The following is a 27,210-nucleotide window of genomic DNA, read 5'->3' on the forward strand; positions in this document are numbered from 1 at the left end:
TTTCTTTACTTTAGGACAGTCCACTTGTAATAAATTTGGCACAATAGACTCCAGTGCTTTATTATATATAATACATTTATATTTTATTACACATTCTGCAACATCGATGCTCCACACCAGTACGGCAAATCCTGGAGACCTCACAGGACCGTGCTACTCGCTATCTGCAAAGGGATACAGGTCTGGTTATCTGCCGAGAGAGAGAGAAAGGTAGGTTAGGACTTGTTCACACATTGCATTTTCTTTATCGTTCCTATGGGAGACCCAGACCATGGGTGTTTAGCTTCTGCCTCCGGAGGACACACAAAGTACTACACTTAAAAGTGTAGCTCCTCCCTCTGAGCTTATACACCCCCTGGAGAACCAGATCTAGCCAGTTTAGCGCTTTGTGTTCAGGAGGCATACATCCACACATGCATTCTCATCTGATTTCTTTGATTTTTGGAAAGAGTTTGAAGAAAAGCGGGTCCATGTCTGGACTCCCGGCATGTCCCTTCTCACCCCACTGTGTCGGCGGTGTTGTAAGGTTGATTCCTAGGCTGGAGCCTTACATGCCGTGCTCCTTCACCATCCCTCCTGGGCTCTGGCTTGAAGTGGGAGCCAGCACAGTCTCCATGCTTGGCAGGAGACCGGTCTCCATCCGCAGCCCTTCAGGACCCTGCTGGACTGGAGCACTCATCCCCAGGGACTTGGCCCTGCGTCTCAGCAAGCTAAGTACCTGAGACGTTTACTTTTCGGGGTCCCTGTACATTATTGTTTTTGGAGAGTGTGCTTATTGTGTTTTTTGACATTTCCGGCGGGTTCTCTAGCTGTCGCCTGAGAACCGCGCCGATGGTGCCTGCGCGCCAGCCGCGCCTCTCAAATTTAGGCCCCGGCTTCGCCGGAGGCCTAGTTTCGGTTTCACTGCCCTTGCATGTCACTCATGCAGAGGGACAGGCTCGGCTCCGCCCGGCGGCCGTTCTGCACAGGGGAGGGACACTCCCCACTGCAGTGTGTGTCCACTCCCCTGTAGGTCTCTATGGCCCTCCAGATCCCGCTCCTCAAGCAAGTCCCGCCCCCTCCCTTCGCTCCGGCGGCCATTTTATCAGCGTTCTCTCTGCGATCAGTCACATTGCAGCGCTGGTCTGCAGCATCTCTGCTGAGGTGCTGTGCTTGGGGGTCCGGGCTTCGGGATCTGGAGGGCACACAACACCGCTCCAGCGGTCCGGTAAGCCACAACCGGTCTCCGGTTGTGGACCTCTGTTTATACTCTCTGGGGTTCATTCTCTTGCAGAGCCCCCACTCCAGCAGCATGTCTCACACGAGGAGCAAGGCTCCAAAGCTTTATTCAATATGCACTGCATGTAAGCTCCTGCTTCCTGAACCGAGCATATTCCCACATTTGTGATGCCTGCTCTAACCTGACGGTGCCTCAGCCTGGAGTCTCACCCCCAGTGGTCTCTCAGGCTGCTCCTGCTCCTGTGGCTGAACCCCCGGCTTGGGTAGAATCCTTTTCTAGGTCTATCTCACAGTCTTTTGCTGACTCCATGGGACTTCTGTCGAGGACTTTGCTGAACATGCATCAGCTCCCTTCACAGGGTGCCTCTGCTGCTAGGGCTCTCTCAGGACCGGAGCTCACAGAGGATTCATCTGGTCCCAGACCCCGTCCTCCTAAGAAGAGACGTAGGGTTCCCTCCTTCCTCGTCCCGCGGCTCTGATTCAGTAGCTGACTCGCAGGATGAGGAGGATGCCTTTACAGGGGGCTCGGAGGCTACCTCCATGTACCCCATTGATCTGTCCGAAAGTGACTCAGGTGTTAGTGACTTGATTGCCTCCATTAATTCTGTACTGGATCTCAATCCGCCAGTATCAGAGGAGCAACCCTCTCTGGCAGAAAAGCACCAGTTTACCTCGCCTAAGAGAGCAAAGAGTGTGTTCTTTAACCACTCCAGTTTTCAGGCCGCTGTGACCAAGCCCAGGGCCTGTCCTGACAAACGCTTCCCAAAGCGTGGTTCTGATGACCGCTTCCCCTTTCCACCTGAGGTGGTCAAGGAGTGGGCTCATTCCCCAAAGGTAGACCCCCCGGTGTCTAGGCTCTCAGCCCGGACCGTTGTGTCGGTGGCTGATGGCACCTCCCTTAAGGATTCCACAGACCGCCAGATTGACCTTCTGGCCAAATCCGTATATGAAGCGGCGGGGGCCTCGTTTTCCCCGACTTTTGCAGCAGTGTGGGCTCTGAAAGCCATCTCTGCTTCTCTAGAGGAGATGCATTCCCTCACCAAAGAATCTATGCCTGAGATGGTTCCCTTAACTTCCCAAGCTTCATCTTTTTCATCCTATGCCATGTCTGCCATGCTGGAGGCTTCTCACCGCACTGCGGTGGCTTCGGCTAATTCCCTCGCTATCCGCAGGATCTTGTGGCTTCGAGAGTGGAAGGCAGATGCTTCTTCAAAGAAGTACCTTGCGGGGCTCCCATTTGCTGGGTCCCGGCTGTTCGGAGAACAGCTGGATGAAATTATTAAGGAAGCTACTGGCGGGAAGAGTACTTCCATGCCACAAACCAAAACCAGGAAACCTGTCCAGGGTAAGAATCAGTCGAGGTTTCGTTCCTTTCGTTCCTCCAGCTGGTCGTCCTCTAAGCCCTCGGCCTCGTCCACTAGCTCAGCCAAGGACCAGAAATCCAACTGGCGCCCAAAAGCGCGTCCACAGAAGACCGCAGGAGGTGCTGCCGCTAAGGCAGTCTCCTCGTGACTATCTGTCCGCGCCAGCAACGTCCTTAGTCGGTGGCAGGCTCTCCCACTTTGGCGACGCGTGGTTTCAACACGTCTCCGATCAGTGGGTAAGGGATATCATCTCCCACGGCTACAGGATAGAATTCTCTTCCAGTCCGCCAAACAGATTTTTTTCTCTCAACTCCTCCCTGCTCCAAGGCCGCCGCCTTCTCGCAGGCCGTGGCATCCCTGCAGGCAAGCGGAGTGATTGTACCAGTTCCCACTCTGGAACGGTTCAGAGGTTTCTACTCAAATCTCTTCCTAGTCCCCAAAAAGGACGGGTCCTTCCGGCCCATCCTGGATCTCAAGCTTCTCAACAAGCATGTTCAGGTGCGGCATTTTCGCATGGAGTCTCTGCGGTCAGTCATTGCCTCAATGACCCAAGGAGATTTCCTGGCGTCCATCGACATCAGAGATGCCTATCTGCATGTGCCAATTGCAGTTTCTCACCAGCGTTGGCTACGTTTTGCAATCGGAGAAGATCATTTCCAATTTGTGGCTCTTCCTTTCGGGTTGGCCACAGCTCCTCGGGTATTCACCAAGGTCATGGCAGCAGTGATTGCGGTCCTGCACCTACAGGGGTTGGCAGTGATTCCTTACCTGGACGACCTTCTAGTCAAGGCGTCATCCAGCGTGGACTGTCAGCGGAGTGTCTCGCTCACTCTCGCCACTCTAGCCCAGTTCGGGTGGCTTGTCAATCTTCCCAAGTCCACTCTGACTCCGACCCAGAGTCTCACGTACCTAGGGATGCAGTTCGAGACTTTGCCAGCACTTGTGAAGTTGCCCTTAGTCAAACAGCAGTCCCTCCAACTGGCGGTGCGCTCTCTGCTGAGACCCTGCCGTTATTCCCTCAGGCGCTTGACGCAGGTGCTGGGTCAAATGGTGGCGTCAATGGAGGCTGTTCCCTTTGCCCAGTTCCATCTGCGACCCCTGCAGCTGGACATTCTCCGCTGTTGGGACAAGCAGCCTTCCTCCTTGCACAGGTTGGTGGCTCTGTCGCCACAGACCAGGAGCTCTCTTCAGTGGTGGCTTCGGCCCCTCTCTCTGTCCCAGGGGCACTCCTTCCTGGCCCCGTCCTGGGTGATTCTCACCACGGATGCCAGCCTTTCCGGCTGGGGAGCGGTATATCTCCACCACAGAGCACAGGGCACTTGAACTCCGTCCGAGTCAGCCCTTTCAATCAATGTGCTGGAAACCAGAGCTGTGCTTCTAGCTCTCCTAGCCTTTCACCACCTGTTGGCGGGCAGGCACATTCGAGTCCAGTCAGACAACGCGACAGCGGTTGTCTACATCAATCACCAAGGCGGGACACGCAGCCGCCTGGCAATGTTGGAGGTCCAACGCATTCTTCAATGGGCGGAGGACTCCAAGTCCACCATATCCGCAGTCCACATCCCAGGCGTAGAAAACTGGGAGGCAGATTATCTCAGCCGTCAATCCGTGGACGGTGGCGAGTGGTCCCTGCACCCGGCAGTGTTTCAGTCAATCTGCCGCAAGTGGGGCACGCCGGACGTGGATCTAATGGCATCCCGTCACAACAACAAAGTTCCGGTTTACGTGGCTCGCTCCCACGATCCTCAGGCATTCGCCGCGGACGCTCTGGTTCAAGACTGGTCCCAGTTTCGTCTGTCCTACGTGTTTCCCCCTCTAGCTCTCTTGCCCAGAGTCCTGCGCAAGATCAGAATGGAGGGTCGTCGGGTCATCCTCATTGCACCGGACTTGCCCAGGCGAGCTTGGTACCCAGACCTGCTCCATCTGTCCGTAGAGGTGCCGTGGCATCTCCCGGACCGTTCAGACCTTCTCTCGCAAGGTCCGTTTTTCCGCCTGAATTCTGCGGCTCTCAAATTGACGGCGTGGCTCTTGAGTCCTGGATCTTGACGGCTTCTGGTATTCCTCCTGAAGTCATCTCCACTATGACTCGGGCCCGTAAGTCTTCCTCCGCCAAGATCTATCACAGGACTTGGAAAATTTTCCTGTCCTGGTGTCACTCTTCCGGCCATCCTCCTTGGCCATTCTCCTTGCCGACCCTTCTGTCCTTTCTACAGTCCGGTCTGCAGCTAGGACTGTCCCTCAACTCTCTCAAGGGACAAGTCTCAGCTCTATCAGTGCTGTTCCAGCGGCGTATCGCCCAGCTGGCTCAGGTCCGCACCTTCATGCAAGGCGCGTCTCACATCATTCCGCCTTACCGGCGGCCCTTAAATCCCTGGGACCTTAATTTGGTTCTCACGGTGTTGCAGAAACTCCCCTTTGAGCCCCTTAGGGAGGTTTCTTTGTTTCGTCTTTCACAGAAAGTGGCCTTTCTGGTGGCCATAACTTCCCTCAGGAGAGTCTCTGATTTGGCTGCGCTCTCCTCGGAGTCACCTTTTTTGGTTTTTCATCAAGACAAGGTGGTTCTCCGTCCAACTCCGGACTTTCTTCCTAAGGTGGTCTCTCCCTTCCACCTTAACCAGGACATTACCCTACCTTCCTTTTGTCCGGCTCCTGTTCATCGCTTTGAAAAAGTGTTGCATACTCTGGATCTGGTGCGTGCTCTCCGTATCTATGTGTCTCGCACCGCTGCTCTTAGGCGGTGCACTTCTCTTTTTGTGCTAACCACAGGCCGGCGCAAGGGCCTCTCTGCTTCTTAGCCGACCTTAGCCCGTTGAATTAGGTCGACCAGTTCGGACGCCTACCAGTGCACTAAGGTGCCTCCCCTGCCGGGGATCAAGGCACATTCGACCAGAGCTGTCGGTGCCTCTTGGGCTTTCAGGCACCAGGCTACGGCTCAGCAGGTTTGTCAGGCTGCCACTTGGACTAGCCTGCATACCTTTTCGAAGCACTACCAAGTGCATGCTCATGCTTCGGCAGATGCGAGCTTGGGCAGACGCATCCTTCAGGCGGCTGTCGCCCATTTGTGAAGTTAGGCTCTGCCTACTTCTTAGTTTTTCTGTTTATTTCCCACCCATGGACTGCTTTGAGACGTCCCATGGTCTGGGTCTCCCATAGGAACGATAAAGAAAAAGAGAATTTTGTTTACTTACCGTAAATTCTTTTTCTTATAGTTCCGTATTGGGAGACCCAGCTCCCTCCCTGTTGCCTGTTGGCAATTTCTTGTTCCGCGTGTTATCACCGGCTGTTGTCGTAGACAGAGTCTCCGGTTGTTCCGGTTCTTGCTCTGTTTTACTTGTGGGTGGCTATTCTCCTTCAGCTTTTGCACTAAACTGGCTAGATCTGGTTCTCCAGGGGGTGTATATGCTCGGAGGGAGGAGCTACACTTTTAGGTGTAGTACTTTGTGTGTCCTCCGGAGGCAGAAGCTAAACACCCAAGGTCTGGGTCTTCCAATACGGAACTATAAGAAAAAGAATTTACGGTAAGTAACAAAATTCTCTTTTTTTATGCTGCAGAGAAGTTTTATTTTTTGTTTTGTTTTTTTTTTTCCCTGCAGATTTGACGCTCCAAAGCATTTTGTCAAATCTGCAGCATATCAATTCTAGGGTTTTTGCATCTTTTTATTTTTCTATTAAAATAATTTTTTTTCTTATTAATTTTATGCAATTTGTGCGGCCATCATTCTGTGTTTTGTTTTTTTTTGGTTTTTTTTTAAGCATGAAAATTTTCTGCAACTACTAATAAACATAAACCTCAACACCGCCCCGGCATGAACAGGTTTAGGAGTTTTCATCTGATGCTGATTAGGATGAAGAATCTGTTCTTCAGTTGTGTATTGTGACTGAAATAGAGGGTTTCTGGCCTTGTGATATTGAGGACCACCCTTAGGCGGGCTTTGCACACTATGACATCGCAGGTGCGATGTCGGTGGGGTCAAATTGAAAGTGACGCACATCCGGCATCGCATGCGACATCGTACTGTGTAAAGCCTAGATGATACGATTAACGAGCGCAAAATCGTCTTAATCGTATCATCGGTGCAGCGTCGGCGTAATCCATAATTATGCTGACGCGACGGTCCGATGTTGTTCCTCGCTCCTGCGGCAGCACACATCGCTGTGTGTGAAGTCGCAGGAGCGAGGAACATCTCCTACCGGCGTCACCGCGGCTTCCGTACGATATGCGGAAGGAAGGAGGTGGGCGGGATGTTTACATCCTGCTCATCTCCGCTTCTATTGGCCACCTGCCGTGTGACGTCGCTATGACGCCGCACGACCCGCCCCCTTAGGAAGGAGGCGGGTCGCCGGCCAGAACGACGGTCGCAGGGCAGGTGAGTGCATGTGAAGCTGGCGTAGTGATAATTTTCGCTACGCCAGCTATCACACGATATCGTATCTGCGACGGGGGCAGGGACTATCGCGTGCGACATCGCAGCATCAGCTTGCGATGTCGCAACGTGCAAAGCCGCCCTTAGTCTTGATCACCAGTATCAGATCAGTGGGGACTGATCGCAGCCGATTACTGGGGACTAGTCAGGAGCGAGCATGCTCATCACTGCTTGGTACTCAAATGAGCACCTGGTGCTCCAACGTTACGCGAGTAAAAAGTATAATGGAAATCGATGACCTCGAGCATTTCACACTGATGCTTGATCAAGTAACGAGCTTTGGCAAGCCAGAGAGGGGACTCTCCGATCTGACTTATTAGTTACAAACCCTAAAAAAAAAAAAAAAAGGTTGTGTGCGTACAGCAAAAATGAAAAGTCATAGACTTTGCTGGGGAAGCAAAGTCATGTAGTTTTAAGCCTAAAAAACGCACCCGACAAACGCTCAGTGCGCACATAACCTAAGGGTCCAGTTCCCCTTGCGTATGACTCATGCGAGTCTCGCATCGCATCACCTGGCACGGCCTGACACGAGCGCCTCAGCTGCATGGAAATACATGCAGCCGACCAGCTCCTGGCAGGAGAGTGTGCAGCCGTGCCGGGTGATGTGATGCGAAACTCAGCGAGTGATATGTAAAAGTGGAACTCCAGCCTTAGACCCCCCTCACCGGCCCATGCTGATTAAATCTTAACCTGAATGTAGGTGGTGGTGCGCTCAGTTGCCCCCCCCCCTTCTGTTCAGACGCCTTTTCTCAGGCTCAATAACAAGCGGTCCCAGCAGTCGGCCTTCTCTGCTCTATAACTGATTACCTGCCCCGCTGATGGGTCATTACTTGTTGTTACCAGTCAGCTCCTTCAATATCGTGTTGTTTTTGGGTTTTTTTTTGGACATGACTCACCTCGTATGACGTTGTCGATCCCCCGGGTCAGCATCCTGATCTTTTTCTTCGCTATGTCCTTCAGCTGGTGGGTAATGATATAATATGTGATGATACGTCACCAGTGATACAGCACAATATGGCGGGGGGACGGACGACTCACCATCTGCATCATCATTTCCGTGTTTTGTAAGAGGTTTGATCCGAGGGTGGACGCGCTTGTTATCGTGAGTCCGAGCTGCCGATCTGTGAAGGGTGGATAGGCAACAATTCCGGTCAGAAGTGATATCTCAGAATCCTATGCCGATTTATCTTACGGGTGTTGAGTCACACATTATACAGTGCATTGGGGCTGGGGGGGGTAGGATTTTGCAGGCTGGGGCTGGGGGGGTGGATAGGAATCCGCTAAACAAACGTTTAATCCGCTACATATCCAATGTGTCTCTGCTTTGACCTCCACTAAAACCACCCCATTTATCACAATTGGCAATGAGTGAGCACTACCATGCACTCGAAACAAGCAGGTCGGATGGGCACGACTCGAGTAACGAGTATAATGGAAGTCAATGGGAAACAAACATTTTTCCAGAAGATCTTCCTGAAAGATGCTTGACTTTCTCATTGACTTCCAGTATAATCGTTACTCGTCAGACCTGCTTGTTTTGAGTACCGAGCATGGTAGTGCTCGCTCATCACTAATTGCTATTTATTTATACATATTGTGATCTTGCAATTTTCACACCAGCGACTAGAGACATTTTAAACTTTTAACTCCCTGTTGTTTCAAGAAATAAAATTATAAGATGGTAATTAAGCATCTAATAAGTGTGCAAATTCCATTGTAAAGGGAGGAGGAGGTGAGCTGTGACATCACCTATTGTGATCGGTGGCTCCTGTTTTATACTGTACATAGGTGTTATTAATCATTGTACAGGGGGAGGAGGTGAGCTGTGATATCACCTATTGTGAATGGTGGATCCTGTATTACCTACTGTATATAGAGATGTTATCAGTCATTGTACAGGAGGTGAGCTGTGATAACACAGGATCCATCATTCACAATAGGTGATATCACAGCTCACCTCCTCCTCCTCTTATGCAATGACTAATAACACCTCTATATACAGTAGATAACACAGGCTCCATTATTCACAATAGGTGATATCTTCTGTATATAGAGGTGTTATCAGTCATTGTACAAGAGGCAGAGGAAGTGAGCTGTGATATCACCTATTGTGAATGATGTATCCTGTGTTATCCCAGCTCACCTCCTGTACAATGACTGAGAACATCTCTATATACAGTAGGTAATACAGGATCCAGCATTCACAATCGGTGATATAACAGCTCACCTCCTCCCCCTGTACAATCACCTATTGTGAATGGTGAATCCTGTATTACCTACTGTATATAGAGATGTTCTCAGTCATTGTACAGGAGGTGAGCTGTGATAACACAGGATCCATCATTCACAATTGGTGATATCACAGCTCACCTCCACCTCCTCTTGTACAATGACTGATAACACCTCTATATACAGTAGATAACACAGGCTCCATTATTCACAATAGGTGATAACTCCTCTATATACAGAAGATATCAGTCATTGTACAGGAGGAGGAGGTGAGCTGTGACATCACCTATTATGAATAGTGGATCTACTGTATATAGAGGTGTTTATCAGTTATTATAATTCTTTCTCTGCAGTAGTATGAGTCTAGGCCTATGTTCACACCCAACATTTTTTTTTTATCTGCAGCCAGAATCTCTCCTCGCAGTTAAAACAGTTTTTGTTGCTTTATTGCACGTTCTCATTACTTTCTATGGGTGAAAGAACTGACATGCTGCAGTTTTCCAATTCAGTCAGGGGAAAAAAAAAAACAGGCACATGAGATTTCTGCAGTCTCATCGCTTTTGCTGGTACTGTTAAAAAGCAGCCTTTTAATTTGCATAAAAAAGTCTGTACAAATGTAATGTGTGAACAGAGCCCAACAAAGCCTCAATGGCTGCTGTGAAAATTGAAAGATTACATTTTTTTTTTTTATTTTTAATAAAGATTGATACGGAAAAAAAATACATGTAACACATAATCCTGACTCCAACAATAGGTCGTTTTGTGGTAATAGTTTCCCTTAAGGAGCCACCGTTGTTTTAATTTCGGAAATCTATACTGCATGCAAAAACAAGCAACTTCACAGCTTATTTCTCCTGGATTCATCTCTCGCTGTCATTACATATGATCAATACACAGTGTGTCCACCCGTATCCTGTCCACCGCCATTAACCTGAGAACGGCGGCAGCTATAGGCATAGAAGTGGTGTCTAGGTATAGTAAAGTAGCCATGCGCTACACAATGAAACCACCTATAGCACCACCTGGTGGAAAACAACGGAGTTAACATTTTTATCTCAAAAACGGAACGAGATAGAGGAAAAAAAGTGAATTACAAAGTTGTAGGGCATCATCAATTCAATACGAATCGACACTTTGCATACAGAAATGCTATGATTAGAACATGTAAAACTCACAAGGCTGCGGACGTGAAGCGATACCTCATGGAGACCTTCCTACAAGTCATTGGGTATGGTGGCTGTGTGGAGTGGCCTCCACGCTCACCTGACCTGACCCCATTGGACTTCTTTCTGTGAGGTCACATCACACAGCAGGTGTATGCGACCCCTCCACCAACATTGCAGGACCTACGACGACGTATCACAGATGCTTGTGCAAACGTGTCACCTACCATATTGCACAACGTGCAGCAAGATACAGTATGCTGTGCAGAGCCCAGATGTGCATTGCAGCTGACGGGGGACACTGAGCATCAAAGTTACATGTGCGCCATATGCGTGACCAGCATTCAATATTTTGAAGGGGGGGTCATGGGTTTCATATCATAGCATTTCTGTATGCAAGGTGTCGATTCGTATTGAATTGATGATGCTCTACAATTTTTTAATTCACTTTTTTTCTCTATCTCGTTCCGTTTTCGAGATAAAAATGCTAACTCCGCTGTTTTCCACCAGATGGCGCTGTAGTTTATTTCATTGTGTAGCTCATGGATACTTTACTATACTTAGACACCACTTCTATGCCTATAGCTGCCGCCGTTCTCAAGTTAATGGCGGTGGACAGGATATGGGTGGACACACTGTATAACCAGGGAAGAAAGATTTATCCATTACTAAGAAAGGAGAAGACAGTTGGTGTTTTTAAAATTCTATGGCGGGGAGGAGCTATAGGCAGAGGGGGAGGAGCCAGAGGCCGGCAGACATTCTGCTGCAAGTTCTCTATGGAACTTGCAGCCCCTACTGTCGTCATTCTCAGTAATGGGAAACTCAGCCTTCACCGAGGACAGATTTTACCTGTCCGTGGAGAATTTTGTGAATGAATCAGACTATGAGATGAAAGAAGCAGATTTCTCTGATAAGTTCAATTACAAAGTTCCTTACTTTCATTTATACTATTGATTTATATTAAGGAAAAAAAAATAGATTGTTATTCTTTTAAAGGTCTGAGCTTCGTCTTCTGATTTGAAGGTAACATGTTAGAGGGAGCTGGAGAGTTTACTCCATTGTGCTCCAGCGTATCAGCAAATCTGCTGAAGAAGTGAGGTGCATTGGAAGAAGCCATTAAGAATTATATGATATTAGTATTTAATATTAGTTTTTGTTCTACCAACATTCAAGGGAAAAAAAAAAATCTCTCCTAGTCTGTCAGTCTTTTGTAAGAGAGTGTCCCGTGCCCTGCCGCCCCGAAAATATGTATGGCGAGTCAGTGTATTTTTAGTGAAAGATGTTCTTTATGCACGTGTGTTAATGTAATGTATTTTTCTTACGCGTTTCCCCTGGGTAATTTGGCCGTCCGCCACTAGGTGTCACTGGGGCTCTGGTCCCTTAGGATGAGGGAATGCAGAGAGAGTGACAGGATGGCAGGGGTTAACTGGGGGAGGATGGCTCCCAGCACAGGAGGAGATATACAGCAGAAGTTTCTGGGTACAGGGGTGATGGGGAGTAGGATCAAGAGAGGAAAGGACCTGCAGGGTCGGATGAAGCAGAGTGGAGTCGGGTGGTGTGAGGTGTCAGGCCTAGAAGGAGTAAAAAAGAATGCAGTGGAGTGTGAGCTCCTCAGCAGTGAGGTGCAATCCCAGGTACCACCTCCACAACCGCCTCATACACCACTCTGCCCCCCGTGTCTGTACTGTGCCAGGGTGGGTTGAGGACTACAACCCTCGCCCACGACTGCCCCTCCCTGGCACTTTACATATCCACAATGTAGTGGTGACAGGTTGTGTGCCCCCTACTATTCCAGGACTCGCTGCAGACTCTTACCTGGTACATTAAGGACCGCGACCTGAACCTCGCACAGCGTCAGTGTATCCACGCGGTTCGGTATGACCACAGTGATATATCGTCCAATAATCCCAAAACATGGAACGATGCTTGTAGCTCCTGCAGGCATGGAGGTGATGACCGAGCAGCTGGAAGAAGAAAAAAGTATGGCTGCCTGTTACAGGGACAATGCACAACCATACATCTTTTGGTATTCCTACGAACAAATATTAAGGGAAAGTTTTGCCAAAAAGATGTAATAATCTCGGCAAGTCCTGAAACCACAAATCGGAGTCTTCATCGCCTTCCTCACCTTGGGTTATACACTCCATAGCCTTCCAGACTCTCGCCCACGTGGATCTCCGCCCAGGGCACCTGACTGCTCACAGTGGTCAGCTGGCTGGTAATGGTGACCGTGTTGATTAGATAGCCCCGTCTCAGGTCCACGGTCCACCAGGGCTGGTACTCGCTGCCCGTCTGACTGCAGGACCCACTCCGATAGTCAGTGTTTGTGTTGCCGTCTATTGCACGGTGGGCTTCTCCCTGTCCTGGGATGGAGCTGGACTGAAAGGCGAGACCCTGCAGAGCCACGTTCACTGCTAGAAGAGAGGACGGATATCACTATTATCACTAAGGGCTTCTGATCGCGGCAAATTTTTAGGCCACGCCCCTAACCACACCCATTTCAAAGTCACGCCCATATCCACTCCCCATCCACACCCATTCAGCATGGACACGCAGGCAGCCGGCGGGCCTCCAGCATGGACACGCAGGCAGCCGGCGGGCCTCCAGCATGGACACGCAGGCAGCCGGCGGGCCTCCAGCATGGACACGCAGGCAGCCGGCGGGCCTCCAGCATGGACACGCAGGGAGCCACAGTGAGGCGGCCGGTCGCCCACACAGTGAGGTGGCCGGTCGCCTTCACAGACAGGCGGCAGGGGGGCGCCCGCACAGACAGGCGGCAGGGGGGCGCCCGCACAGACAGGCGGCAGGGGGGCGCCCGCACAGACAGGCGGCCGGCCGACCGCACAGACAGGCGGCCGGCCGACCGCACAGAGAGGCTCCGGCCGGGGGTGAGGGGGGGGGGAGGGAGGGAAATCAGCGCTGGGGAGATTTTACTGTACCAGCAGCAGCACAGGCAGCGCTCCTCTCTGTTATGCCACGTCTACTGGGATGGTAGGAGGGAAAAGCAGGGATGCGGAGAGAGAGTGGGTGGGCGGAGCCCGGGAGCCGGCCGTCCCGATCGTGGCAACGGGACAAACAACGTAAAGCGTGAAAGTCCCGCTGTATCCGGGACGGTTGGGAGGTATGGGGTAAGGGATAATGACACTGACACTCGGGGTACAGGATAATGACGCTGACACTTGGCTCTCACCCACAGCACCCTGAAATCCCTCTATCAGCACCCAGCTTTCCTATGTTCTGATATTTATCTTGTCCTCAGCACCCAGCTTTCCCATATCAGAGCATGAGAAAGCTGGGTGCTGAGAGATGTATATCAGAACATGGGAAAGCTGGGTGCTGAGAGATGTATATCAGAACATGGGAAAGCTGGGTGCTGAGAGATGTATAGCAGAGCATGGGAAAGCTGGGTACTGAGAGATGTACAGCAGAGCATGGGAAAGCTGGGTGCTGAGAGATGTATAGCAGAGCATGGGAAAGCTGGGTGCTGAGAGATGTACAGCAGAGCATGGGAAAGCTGGGTGCTGAGAGATGTATATCAGAACATGGGAAAGCTGGGTGCTGAGAGATGTATAGCAGAGCATGGGAAAGCTGGGTGCTGAGAGATGTATATCAGAACATGGGAAAGCTGGGTGCTGAGAGATGTATAGCAGAACATGGGAAAGCTGGGTGCTGAGAGATGTATATCAGAACATGGGAAAGCTGGGTGCTGAGAGATGTATAGCAGAGCATGGGAAAGAGCCTTTTTCCCTCAGCACAAAACATTTCCATCCCATACTTGTATCTTTGTCCCCCCTGTATAAAGTTCTCAAAATACTATAACAGCCCCCACATAGCCTTCCAAATAATTGTATAAAGGGTCTCACATAACCCTTCATATATTAGAATGCAGATACATAGCCCTCCATATATTATAATGCACCCCCATAATCCTCCATGTATAAAGTAGCCCTTCAATTATAATGCATTTCCCATAGTTCTCCATGTATTAAAATTCACCCCATAGTTCTCCATATATTATACTGCACCTCTTAGTCCTCCATGTTTTATAATGCACTTCCATAGTCCATGTATAAGGTAGCCTCCATAGTCCTCCATATATTATAATGCAGCCCCCATAGTCCTATATGTATTATAACACAACCCCATAAAACTTCAGATGGTATTATGCAGCCCCATACTCCTCCATGTATAATTCACCCCTATATTCCATGTATAAGGTGTCCCTTCATTTTGTATTATACAGCCCCCCCCCCGACCTCCATTTTAATGCAGCCCTATAGACCTCCAGTATAATGCAGCCTCATAGACCTCTATGTATATTACACCTCTATATTCAATGTATAAGGTGTCCTTCATGTTTATTATGCAGCCTCACTAGGCCTCCATATATAATAATGCAGCCAACCTCTCCAGGCCTCCATGTATAATATAGCAGCCAGCCTCCCAGGCCTCCATGTATAATATAGCAGCCAGCCTCCCAGGCCTCCATGTATAATATAGCAGCCAGCCTCCCCAGGCCTCCATGTATAATAATGCAGCCAGCCTCCCCAGGCCTCCATGTATAATAATGCAGCCAGCCTCCCCAGGCCTCCATGTATAATAATGCAGCCAGCCTCCCCAGGCCTCCAAGTATAATAATGCAGCCAGCCTCCCCAGGCCTCCATGTATAATAATGCAGCCAGCCTCCCCAGACCTCCATGTATAATAATGCAGCCAGCCTCCCCAGGCCTCCATGTATAATAATGCAGCCAGCCTCCCCAGGCCTCCATGTACAGTATAATGGAGTCTCCCCAGGCCTCCATGTACAGTATAATGCAGCCTCCCCAGGCCTCCATGCACAGTATCATGCAGCCTCCCCACCCCAGGCCTCCTTGTACAGTATCAGGCAGCCTCCCCACCCCAGGCCTCCATGTACAGTATCATGCAGCCTCCCCACCCCAGGCCTCCATGTACAGTATCAGGCAGCCTCCCCACCCCAGGCCTCCATGTACAGTATCAGGCAGCCTCCCCACCCCAGGCCTCCTTGTACAGTATCAGGCAGCCTCCCCACCCCAGGCCTCCATGTACAGTATCATGCAGCCTCCCCACCCCAGGCCTCCATGTACAGTATCAGGCAGCCTCCCCACCCCAGGCCTCCATGTACAGTATCATGCAGCCTCCCCACCCCAGGCCTCCTTGTACAGTATCATGCAGCCTCCCCACCCCAGGCCTCCTTGTACAGTATCAGGCAGCCTCCCCACCCCAGGCCTCCTTGTACAGTATCAGGCAGCCTCCCCACCCCAGGCCTCCATGTACAGATGCAGCCTCCCCACCCCAGGCCTCCATGCACAGTATAATGCAGCCTCCCCACTCCAGGCCTCTGACCACCGTGTACTCATATATATATAAAAAAAAAAACCAAGTACTCACCGCTCTCCTCCTTCCACTGCTGCTCTGTCCTGACGTCTCCTTGTTCCACTGATGCTGTACTCCCGAGTCCCTGCTCTCCTCCTTCCACTGCTGCTCGTCCTCCCGGTGCTGCGGTCGGCGGCGTCCTCCCTCCCTGCGCTCTGTGCACTCAGCACAGCAGTCGCACAGGAGTGACGTCACCGCACAGGCACAGGGGCAGAATGATGATGCAGAGCGGCGCCGGCCGCTCTTTGCTTCATTATTACTGTGCGCGGTGACGGGGGAGGGGGGCCCCGGTGCCGCCGCTGACATCGGGCAGGAGGGCCCGGTGTCGGGGGCGGCAGCGGGTCATATAGTGGGCGCGTGCACTGTGATAGATCAGCGCAGCTTCTCTCTCACTGAGAGGAGCTGGCTGCTGATCTGCCGGGTCCCCGCGGGCCCCAAACCGCCCGGGCCCGGTCGCGATCGCGACCGCTGCGACCGCGGTAGTTACGCCACTGTATATACTAGAAGGTGACCGGATTCTAACGTATCGGGTAGTCTAGAATGTGTATGTAGGTTAGCAGATTGAATAATAAGGTAATTAATGGACTGGATGTGTTAGGGTTAATTTAGTATTCTTATAATTGTTTATTGGTTTTAAAATGACAAACAACAGAAGGAACAGTTTTAATAGATGAGTCTAATGTTTAATGATGTCCATGGCTTGTAATGAAAGAAGGCCATGAATAGTGTAAAGGTAAGTAAAAATATGCTGATGCTGTGATGTGGCCCAATGCTGGTATGTGCCCCCATCGTGGTGCAGCCACCATCCTGACATGTGCGGGGGGCGGAGTGCGGGGGGGGGTAGAGCCGAGCGGGGCCATGGCGCTGAGGACGTCAGTGCCGGGGACTGCATGGCTGGGGACGGGTGACTATAAAGGTGTGTGTGTGTTCAGTGTATACATGCGGAGTGCGGGGGTGCGGGGGTGTGGGGCCGAGCAGGGTAATGTGTGCGGGGGGCGGAGTGCAGAGGGCGTGGAGCCAAGCGGGGCCATGGCGCTGAGGATGTCAGTGCTGGGGACTGCATGGCTGGGGACAGGTGACTATCCAGGTGTGTGTGTTCAGTGTATACATGCGGGGGGGATGGTCCGGGCGGGGTAATGTGTGCGGGGGGCGGAGTGCGGAGGGGGTGGAGCTGAGCGGGGCCATGGCGCTGAGGATGTCAGTACTGGGGTCTGCATGGCTGGGGACAGGTGACTATTCGTGTGTGTGTTCAGTGTATACATGCGGAGTGCGGGGGTGGAGCCGAGTGGGGTGATGTGTGCGGGGGGCGGAGGCAAGCGGGGGGTATGTGTCGGCTGGGTTGCCAGTGTGGGCTCCCGGGGGTGCAACACTCACCGGGGAGTCGGGGCTCCGTGTGGTTGCAGGGAAAAGTGTCGGGCGGCGTCCTGTCGGCCCGTAGTTCGGGCTGTTCAGTTAGCTGAGCCGTTGGTCGCAAGCTCTTTAGCGCGTGCGGTATGGCGACGGTTTTCACTGTAATGATGTCATTTTGGAGCAAGACAGAATAAGGCATATATATATATATATATATATATATATATATATATATATATATATGCGCCAGTTTATGTTGCAGAGCTTTGTGTCTGTCCCATTCATCTGTGCAGACCTGGCAAAAATCCATGCGCCGCCGGCAAAACAACATCCATTACAATTAATGCACCCCTATAGGGTTTTTTTTTTAAATTCACAGCTTGATTGGTGCTTTAAATACCAACCTCTGCCTTACCCCACTGCTACCATCTTCATCTTTTTCCAGTGCCGCTCCAGCCAGCAATTTGTGATCTGACGTCAGCTCCAGTGTTTCATGGAGCGTGTTGAATGTCGAAAATAAATGCTACTCTATGGGAGCCTCATTCTGGCCTCGTCCTGGCTCTCATAGAGATGCATTGGGACCTTGTGACGTACCTCCTGACTTCTGACCAGTCAGAAGATACAGTCACAAGATTGTACTGCGGGTCCGGAGCAGAGATTAAAAAGGATGAAGGCGGCGGAGGGCGAGTATAATACAGGGGACCTAGATTTAAAGCACCACACCACTGTTAAAAATAAAATGGTGGAGTGGTGCTTTAATTCAAAGTGATTTCCAGTGGGAAAAATACTGCAACAAATCTGCCCTGTGTGATTTAAGTACAAGTTCACATGTGTTGGATTTCCTGGGTTAATTCAAGCAGTAAATCTGCAATGAATCCGATTTGGTGCAGACTTGGATACGCCTGTGTGACATGGCAGCAGGTCTGCAGATGATCTACAGCAAACTATGTATACCAGCACAAATGCACAGAAAAAATCTGTAGCATGTGTAAATTAGCCTGAGGACGCTCATACTAAGATATACATTGCCGAGTGCTATCCGATGTCTCACAGGCACTCATAGACTTGTATGTGTGATCCTAATATCAGAACCGATTGAAAAAAAATAGCAGATCTGCACTGCCCCATAGTATAAACTGAGTGTTATCTGATCAAATATTGGTTAGCACTCAACCGTGGTATACGCTAGTGTGAGCATACCCTTTAAGTTTGCTATAAAAAAATAAATAAAAAAATAATTATTACATAATAATTAAAAAAAGTCATAATGTAATATACTTTATTAATGCAAAACAAAATAACTTACCCGCAGATTCCACTTTTGTTTCATACTTTAAGCCTATGAACACAACAACACGCCATCAGTTACTAATAAACATATTGTATACAATCAAAAGCCAAAATTAAAAAAAGCCAGAATTATTTCAGGAATATTATTAATGGTAATAACTCACTAAACCCACAATATATGCCAGGATGTGTTAAACTGGAGTGTTAAGAAAAAGTGGTACCGCTATGGGGTCCTAAAGGCCCAGTCACACTAAACAACTTACCAGCGATCCCAACAACGATCCAACCTGATAGGGATCACTGGTAAGTTGCTAGGAGGTTGCTGGTGAGATGTCACACTGCGACGCTCCAGCGATCCCACCAGCAACCTGACCTGGCAGGGATCGCTGGAGCATCGCTACACGAGTTGCTGGTGAGCTCACCAGCGACCAGTGACCAGCCCCCAGCCAGCAGCGCCACGTGGAAGATGCTGCGCTTGGTAACTAAGGTAAATATCGGGTAACCAACCCGATATTTACCTTGGTTACCAGCGCACGCAGCTACATGTGCAGAGAGCAAGGAGCAGCGCATGTGACGCCCTGGGCAAGCCAGGGGTCACAGGTCACAACACCACCACACCCTACACCCCAGTTAGGAACACCAAGGCTAACCTAAAATCCTTGTTGCCTTCCTCCAGGGGCTGATGTTCACACCAGGGGGTGGACCAGGCGGTTGGCTCCGCCCACCGAGGAGTTCACAGCCCTGGAGGCGGGAAGAACCAGGCAGTTGAGTAGAGGAGTTGAGCTCAGGCAGAGCTTGAGTGAAGAACAGAGAACAGCTAGGGTAGTGAAGGAGTAAACAGTGAAGTGGTAAAGGAGGAAAGTAAGAGTGGCGACAGAAACAAAACAGTTAAGAAAGCCTGAAGTTGGTCCGGGTGTGTGCCCCGGACAGTGACAGCAAGGTCAGCAGACGGCGGTGATAGTCTGCAGGGGGACTGCTCGGAGGTTGCTGGAAGGACCGCGGACGGGTGGTGACCCGGCGGTCTGGAGCAGTATACGAAGAACAGTCAGCACCAGGGCAGGGGCCTTTCGGATCCCGGCAAGGCTAGGAGTCGCCATAATTTGCCAAATTCGTCAGTGAAGGGGACGTCTGTCTCCTAACAACCAAGTCCCGATTGAAGGCAACAGTCCAACCGTAACGGAGAGACACCGCCACCGCCAGGGCACCAGTTTCTCAGGGCCAGCGCCTGCGGGCAAAGTAGGGCTCCTCAAGCCCATATCCAAGCCGGGGAGCGGGTTACCGGTGGGAACCCATCGCAACCATTATCATCATAGGTGCAGGACAGAGGGACTGTCACCGTCACCTACTGGGGAAAGCAAGTGCAGCCGTCCGTGGGAACCGTCTTTCCAGCCGTGTGTTTTACCGAGAACTGTGTCATCGTCTCAGGCTGAGTGAGTACCACAGTGCCGCAAGGCACAGCGCTGCCCCCGCGTCCCTGCGCCCACCAAGCCCTGCATCACCCACCTCATCACTGGGCCCCGGGATCACCAACCCCTACCCACGGAGGGGCAACACAACAACTGGCTGCTCCATACCATCCTTCCCGGGATCCCCATACAGAGCAGCGGTGGTGTCAACAAATCACCACCACCGTGGGTGGCGTCACGGACAATAAACAATCCCCACACCCAAAAACCCCCTTTCACTCACGGGCGAGGAGCGCCGCTCGAGTCCCCGGGATCCGGCCCATCGCTTGAGCCACCGAGTAGCGGCAGCAGGCCGCAGTGCCAGCCGGACCCGAGCAGTAGGGAGAGGGCGGCGTCCCCTCCTCCGCCCGCGACAACTTGGCGTCACGAACAGGATCTTACCGCTCTGCCGTTGGGTAGAGGTGCGCCTTGTGACCGCCGGAGGTATCCGGCTGAAAAATTTCAGAAGCCGCCATCTTTGGCGCGAAAAGTCCCCGCTCGAGCGTCTTCTCGAGTATCAAAGGCGCGAAGGTCAAAACCCCGCCCCAATAGAGGAGGGGCCGGAAAGAAGCTAAGGGGGACGAGATGGCGGCTGGCTGCATGTGAGCGCAGCTATAAAAGCAGGGACGCCAGGACTCTGCAGTCACCCTGTTCCTGGAAGGAGTTGCCAGCAGAATGTGGATGCCGTCCCGAAGCACCGTAGCCCCCGCGCCGGGAACCGCGGCGTGGGTGGAGATCCGGACCGCGCAGTTCTATCAAAGGCTGCAGGTCAAAATGCAGCTCCTCATGGAGGAGTGGGAGACCGACATGGCGGACGTTATAGCAACCGTGCGGAGACGCGAGGAGGAAGCGGAGGAAAGGAGGGTGAGTGACCCACGCCTCGATGCCCTTGAAGGGCCGGTCATCGCGGCTGCGGGACCCGGTTCAAGCCCTCTCCCCCCGCTGCCTCCCTCGCCACCCGTCTCGGAAGCCGTGACCCCGCCATTAGGCCCGCTACCACCGCAACCGGTAGCGATACCCAGCATGCCCGCCCCGGCGGGCCGACCTGTAGCCGGAGCCCGTAGTCGACCGGAGGTGTTGCCATGGAAGGCCCCGAAGTCTGCACCGGAAGCAGCCCCTGAGAAGTTCCCCGAGCCGGAGCTGATGACCTGTTCCGAGCCGAAGGCCCAGCCGCAGAAAGCCCCTGTGCCCATCCCCCACACCTCGGCTGAGGTGGCGCCGGGTTGTCACTGCAAGGCGGCGCCCAAGGCCAAGACACCGCGGGACCTGCTGCCCAGATCCCTGACAGTGGGCAACGTCCAGAATGTCCCACGGGGCCCGATCCGTGCGCCGGAGCTCGCAGCAGCACCGTATTGGGACAGGGAGCTGGTACCGCTGGGTCCGGAGATCGGTGAAAGAGAGAAAAAGAAGGCGGAATTGGTGGCCCGTGCAATCCGGGAAAAGGAGAACCTCCGCCAGGCGACGTTCCGTGTCCGGGGACCGCTGTATGAAGGACAGGTGAGGCGGTTTGATGTCCGCCGGGGCTATGGGTTTATCTATGAACCGGGCCTGGAGGCCGAAGTGTTTGTAGCCCGGCGGGATGTGAATGCCCGCCTGCCCGAGGAGCACCCCGGCCGTAACCTGATGCCGGGTGACATCGTACAGTATACCCGGCACTGCGGAGAGAGGGGGATGTGGTTCGCCCTGGATGCCAAACTGAGGGGCAGCCAGGAGAGCCGAGTGAGTTCTGCACCCCCTCCCTCGAATGAAGCTGAATATCCGGAGTAATGGCAGCGGAGCACCGTTGTCCAGTCCCCGTTGGGACCACCACTGAGTTTTGTGTTTAAAAGTTTATTGAAAGTTTGAAAAATGATGAAAAATGATTACCGAGAAAGTCACCTGATCTGAAACCGTGATTTGCAACCGGCCGTGCCGGCACCGTTGTCCCCGTGGGGACCGTTTAAAAAGTTGCATGAGAAACTGCTCATGGACAAGCCCGTGAACTTGCAGGGCAACCACAAACATTAGTGGCATGTAAATAAGTTGTTTTACCGTACCGTTTCCGCAGTTGCCGCCTCCGGAGAGGCAGGTTGGCGGGAGGGCCCTCAGCAGAGCAGGCTGGGGCCCAGCCACCACAGGAACCGGTGGCTACCCTCTGGAGGGGAAGGACAGATCCCGCTCGGGTAACTTGGTGCAGGACTGGGGTAAAGGGGTGCTGCCTGGGCTTTAGGGGCAGCATCAGGGCCAGGTTGCTTGGGTGGGAGAGAGCGGAGACCGTACCCGTAAAACCGTTAGCAACGTTTAAGTACTGAACCTCCCGATGTGGGATGATGTCATAAGTTGTTATGTTTACCGTTTTACCTTATATATTTTTCAGAAAATAAAACCGGTGTTGGACGGGCAGCCCGCGGACGGTCTGCATTTTGCTAAGGGGGAATGTGACGCCCTGGGCAAGCCAGGGGTCACAGGTCACAACACCACCACACCCTACACCCCAGTTAGGAACACCAAGGCTAACCTAAAATCCTTGTTGCCTTCCTCCAGGGGCTGATGTTCACACCAGGGGGTGGGCCAGGCGGTTGGCTCCGCCCACCGAGGAGTTCACAGCCCTGGAGGCGGGAAGAACCAGGCAGTTGAGTAGAGGAGTTGAGCTCAGGCAGAGCTTGAGTGAAGAACAGAGAACAGCTAGGGTAGTGAAGGAGTAAACAGTGAAGTGGTAAAGGAGGAAAGTAAGAGTGGCGACAGAAACAAAACAGTTAAGAAAGCCTGAAGTTGGTCCGGGTGTGTGCCCCGGACAGTGACAGCAAGGTCAGCAGACAGCGGTGATAGTCTGCAGGGGGACTGCTCGGAGGTTGCTGGAAGGACCGCGGACGGGTGGTGACCCGGCGGTCTGGAGCAGTATACGAAGAACAGTCAGCACCAGGGCAGGGGCCTTTCGGATCCCGGCAAGGCTAGGAGTCGCCATAATTTGCCAAATCCGTCAGTGAAGGGGACGTCTGTCTCCTAACAACCAAGTCCCGATTGAAGGCAACAGTCCAACCGTAACGGAGAGACACCGCCACCGCCAGGGCACCAGTTTCTCAGGGCCAGCGCCTGCGGGCAAAGTAGGGCACCTCCGGCCCATATCCAAGCCGGGGAGCGGGTTACTGGTGGGAACCCATCGCAACCATTATCATCATAGGTGCAGGACAGAGGGACCGTCACCGTCACCTACTGGGGAAAGCAAGTGCAGCCGTCCGTGGGAACCATCTTTCCAGCCGTGTGTTTTACCGAGAACTGTGTCATCGTCTCAGGCTGAGTGAGTACCACAGTGCCGCAAGGCACAGCGCTGCCCCCGCGTCCCTGCGCCCACCAGGCCCTGCATCTCCCACCTCATCACTGGGCCCCGGGATCACCAACCCCTACCCACGGAGGGGCAACACAACAACTGGCTGCTCCATACCATCCTTCCCGGGATCCCCATACAGAGCAGCGGTGGTGTCAACAAATCACCACCACCGTGGGTGGCGTCACGGACAATAAACAATCCCCACACCCAAAAACCCCCTTTCACTCACGGGCGAGGAGCGCCGCTCGAGTCCCCGGGATCCGGCCCATCGCTCGAGCCACCGAGTAGAGGCAGCAGGCCGCAGTGCCAGCCGGACCCGAGCAGTAGGGAGAGCGCGGCGTCCCCTCCTCCGCCCGCGACAAGCACACCGCTTAGCGCTGGCTCCCTGCTCTCCTAGTTACAGCACACATCGGGTTAATTACCAGATGTGTACTCTGCTACATGTGCAAGGAGCAGGAGCCGGCACTGACAGTGAGAGCGGAGTAGGCTGGTAACGAAGGTAAATATCGGGTAACCAAGGACAGGGCGTCTTGGTTACCCGATGTTTACCGTGGTTACCAGAGTCCGCAGAAGCCGGCTCCTGCTGCCTGCACATTTAGTTGTTGCTGTCTCGCTGTCACACACAGCGATCTGTGCTTCACAGCGGGACAGCAACAACTAAAAAATGGCCCATTCAGCAACAACCAACGACCTCACAGCAGGGGCCAGGTTGTTGCTGGATGTCACACTAAGCAACATCGCTAGCAACGTCACAAAAGTTGTTCGTTAGCAGTGATGTTGCTAGCGATGTTGCTAAAGGGGACTTTACACGCTGCGACATCGCTAATGCGGAGTCGTTGGGGTCACGGAATTTGTGACGCACATCCGGCCGCATTAGCAATGTTGCTGCGTGTGACACCGATGAGCGATTTTGCATCGTTGCAAAAACGTGCAAAATCGCTCATCGGTGACGTGGGGGTCCATTCTTGATTATCGTTACTGCAGCAGTAACGATGTAATTCGTCGCTCCTGCGGCAGCACACATCGCTATGTGTGACGCCGCAGGAACGAGGAACCTCTCCTTACCTGCCCCCCGGCCGCTATGAGGAAGGAAGGAGGTGGGCGGGATGTTCCGGCCGCTCATCTCCGCCCCTCCGCTTCTATTGGGCGGCCGCTCAGTGACGTCGCTGTGACTCCGCACGGACCGCCCCTTTAGAAAGGAGGCGGTTCGCCGGTCACAGCGACGTCGCCGGGCAGGTAAGTATGTGTGACGCGTCTGCGCGATGTTGTGCGGCACGGGCAGCGATTTGCCCGTGTCGCACAACAGATGGGGGCGGGTACCCACACTAGCGATATCGGGACCGATATCGCAGCGTGTAAAGTAGCCTTTAGTGTGACGGGGCCTTAATGAGGGATCTCTGATAGGAAATACATAATGGCAAAAGGAGGTTGTAAAGTGCTGATATGATCTTTAGAGAGAACCATCATTACAGTAAAGAATTCTCAACAGTATTAGATACTAGACAGGATTTCTCAAATTCCATGTGACTGGCCAACTGCCCTGTAACAATAGAAGTTTATATATCCTAAACCAGTCATTCTGTATCTATTGTATACCGTATATTGTGGTCACCTAATCTCTAATTGTGGATGCATAATCAAGCTGGTCAACACATTGACTGTGTAATAGAAAACTGAAGATCTGATGGTTTTAGCAGCCCATAGATTTCCAGTGCCTGCCTGATTTCCCTGCACCTCATATGTCAGACGGTGCGAGCCACAGCCGTGGTCTTCCAATTTTTCTGCTCTCTTGGACAATAATGGTAAAAAAAGTTAAACCAAACCATCACAAAGAATATTGAGTAAGCCCTGAGTGATATATCTTCCATCACTTACCTCCAAGCACAATAAATATGAGAATTGCCGTAAAAGTCGAGAAAGTCTTCATCTCTTCCAGATAACCAGATAGTAAAATACATTCATTACTCTCCGTGTTGCTCCACCGTGCTCAGATGTTTTGCATAGCAAATCAGCACTGTGTTAGTGTATATAGATCAATGGCAACTAAACTCAGAGTCAACAGCTCATCCATAGAGCTGCGGACACCACTAACATCTATGTTAATATATCTGGAGCAATGGGGACAGATCAGCGTCGACAACCGGAGGTGGACCCTGGAGTCATTCTCTCACCATGAAAAAAAATTGTGTCATAATATACCGTTTATAATGTTCTGTAGCAGCTGAGGTGTTTATTATGAGGTTTTGCAGCAGCTGAGGTGCATATTAAGAAATTCTGCAGCAGCTGAGGTGTGTATTAAAAAACTGCAGCAGCTGAGGTGAGTATTAAGAAACTCTGCAGCAGCTGAGGTGAGTATTAAAAAACTGCAGCAGCTGAGGTGAGTATTAAGAAACTCTGCAGCAGCTGAGGTGAGTATTAAAAAACTGCAGCAGCTGAGGTGCGTATTATGAAATTCTGCAGCAGCTGAGGTGCTTATTAAGAAATAATTTTGCAGCCGCTGAGGTGCGTATTAAGAAATTCTGCAGCAGCTGAGGTGCGTATTAATAAACTGCAGCAGCTGAGGTGCGTATTATGAAATTCTGCAGCAGCTGAGGTGCTTATTAAGAAATAATTCTGCAGCCGCTGAGGTGCGTATTAAGAAATTCTGCAGCCGCTGAGGTGCGTATTAAGAAATTCTTCAGCAGCTGAGGTGCGTATTAAGAAATTCTGCAGCAGTTGAGGTGTGTATTAAGAAATTCTGCAGCAGTTGAGGTGTGTATTAAGAAATTCTGCAGCAGTTGAGGTGCGTATTAAGAAATTCTGCAGCAGTTGAGGTGCGTATTAAGAAATTCTGCAGCAGTTGAGGTGCGTATTAAGAAATTCTGCAGCAGTTGAGGTGTGTATTAAGAAATTCTGCAGCAGCTGAGGTGCGTATTAAGAAATTCTGCAGCAGTTGAGGTGTGTATTAAGAAATTCTGCAGCAGCTGAGGTGCATATTAAAAAACTGCAGCAGCTGAGGTGCTTATTAAGAAATAATTCTGCAGCCGCTGAGGTGTGTATTAAGAAATTCTGCAGCCGCTGAGGTGCGTATTAAGAAATTCTGCAGCAGCTGAGGTGCGTATTAAGAAATTCTGCAGCAGCTGAGGTGCTTATTAAGAAATAATTCTGCAGCCGCTGAGGTGCGTATTAAGAAATTCTGCAGCCGCTGAGGTGCGTATTAAGAAATTCTGCAGCAGCTGAGGTGCGTATTAAGAAATTCTGCATCAGCTGAGGTGCATATTAAGAAATTCTGCAGCAGCTGAGGTGCATATTAAGAAATTCTGCAGCAGCTGAGGTGCGTATTAAGAAATTCTGCATCAGCTGAGGTGCATATTAAGAAATTCTGCAGCAGCTGAGGTGCGTATTAAGAAATTCTGCAGCAGCTGAGGTGCGTATTAAGAAATTTTTCAGCAGCTGAGGTGCGTATTAAGAAATTCTGCAGCAGCTGAGGTTCGTGTTAAGTAATTCTGCAGCAGCTGAGGTGAGTATTAAAAACTTCTGCAGTAGCTGGGGTGCGTATTAAGAAGATCTGCAGCAGCTAAGCTATGTCTTCTGCGGTTCTTCATCAGTGTTAGTTCTCTTTAATCTATTCTGTATATTATCATCTAGTAATATTAAGTAGTCATCATCCATTCATTTGAAGGTTGGAAGAGGATGATAGCAGTGTCACCGCTTTCTATAACATGAAGTCACTGTGTAAAGATGCAATAAAATGTGTATATATAGTATTATAGGTAGTACTGAGGTCAAGAGCTGAATAAGAGGAATGCTCTGAAGAGGAAGAAAAGGCGATAATAAAAAATGAGTGATAAAACTGATACAGCTATTAAAGGCAATTAGAGAAACTCATGACGTTATTCCGTACTCAACTGAAGCGTAAATGTAATTTTCAAAACACCTCAAATTTATTCAGTATCGAGTAAGAGCACAACGCACTGACATCCCGGCACTTACAGCCTTGGCTGCTATCACTGAGATCACTAATGGTTGATTGAGGAATGTTCTGCC

General features: G+C 51.4%; 1 protein-coding gene across 1 annotated transcript; it reads right to left on the minus strand.

The window, feature by feature from the left end:
* Positions 1-109: 109 nt before the first annotated feature.
* Positions 110-25,115, minus strand: LOC142250352 (fucolectin-like). Its single transcript, XM_075322503.1, has 7 exons — positions 25,060-25,115; positions 18,449-18,481; positions 12,527-12,812; positions 12,214-12,362; positions 8,045-8,127; positions 7,903-7,966; positions 110-190 (listed from the first exon to the last, which is right to left on the minus strand). Exons 1-7 carry the CDS (start codon positions 25,109-25,111, stop codon positions 141-143), a joined length of 717 nt encoding a protein of 238 aa, XP_075178618.1. The 5' UTR covers positions 25,112-25,115; the 3' UTR covers positions 110-140.
* Between the last annotated feature and the right edge of the window lie 2,095 nt (positions 25,116-27,210).

This window comes from Anomaloglossus baeobatrachus, chromosome 9, assembly GCF_048569485.1.
Source record: "Anomaloglossus baeobatrachus isolate aAnoBae1 chromosome 9, aAnoBae1.hap1, whole genome shotgun sequence".
Classification (NCBI taxonomy): Eukaryota; Metazoa; Chordata; class Amphibia; order Anura; family Aromobatidae; genus Anomaloglossus; species Anomaloglossus baeobatrachus.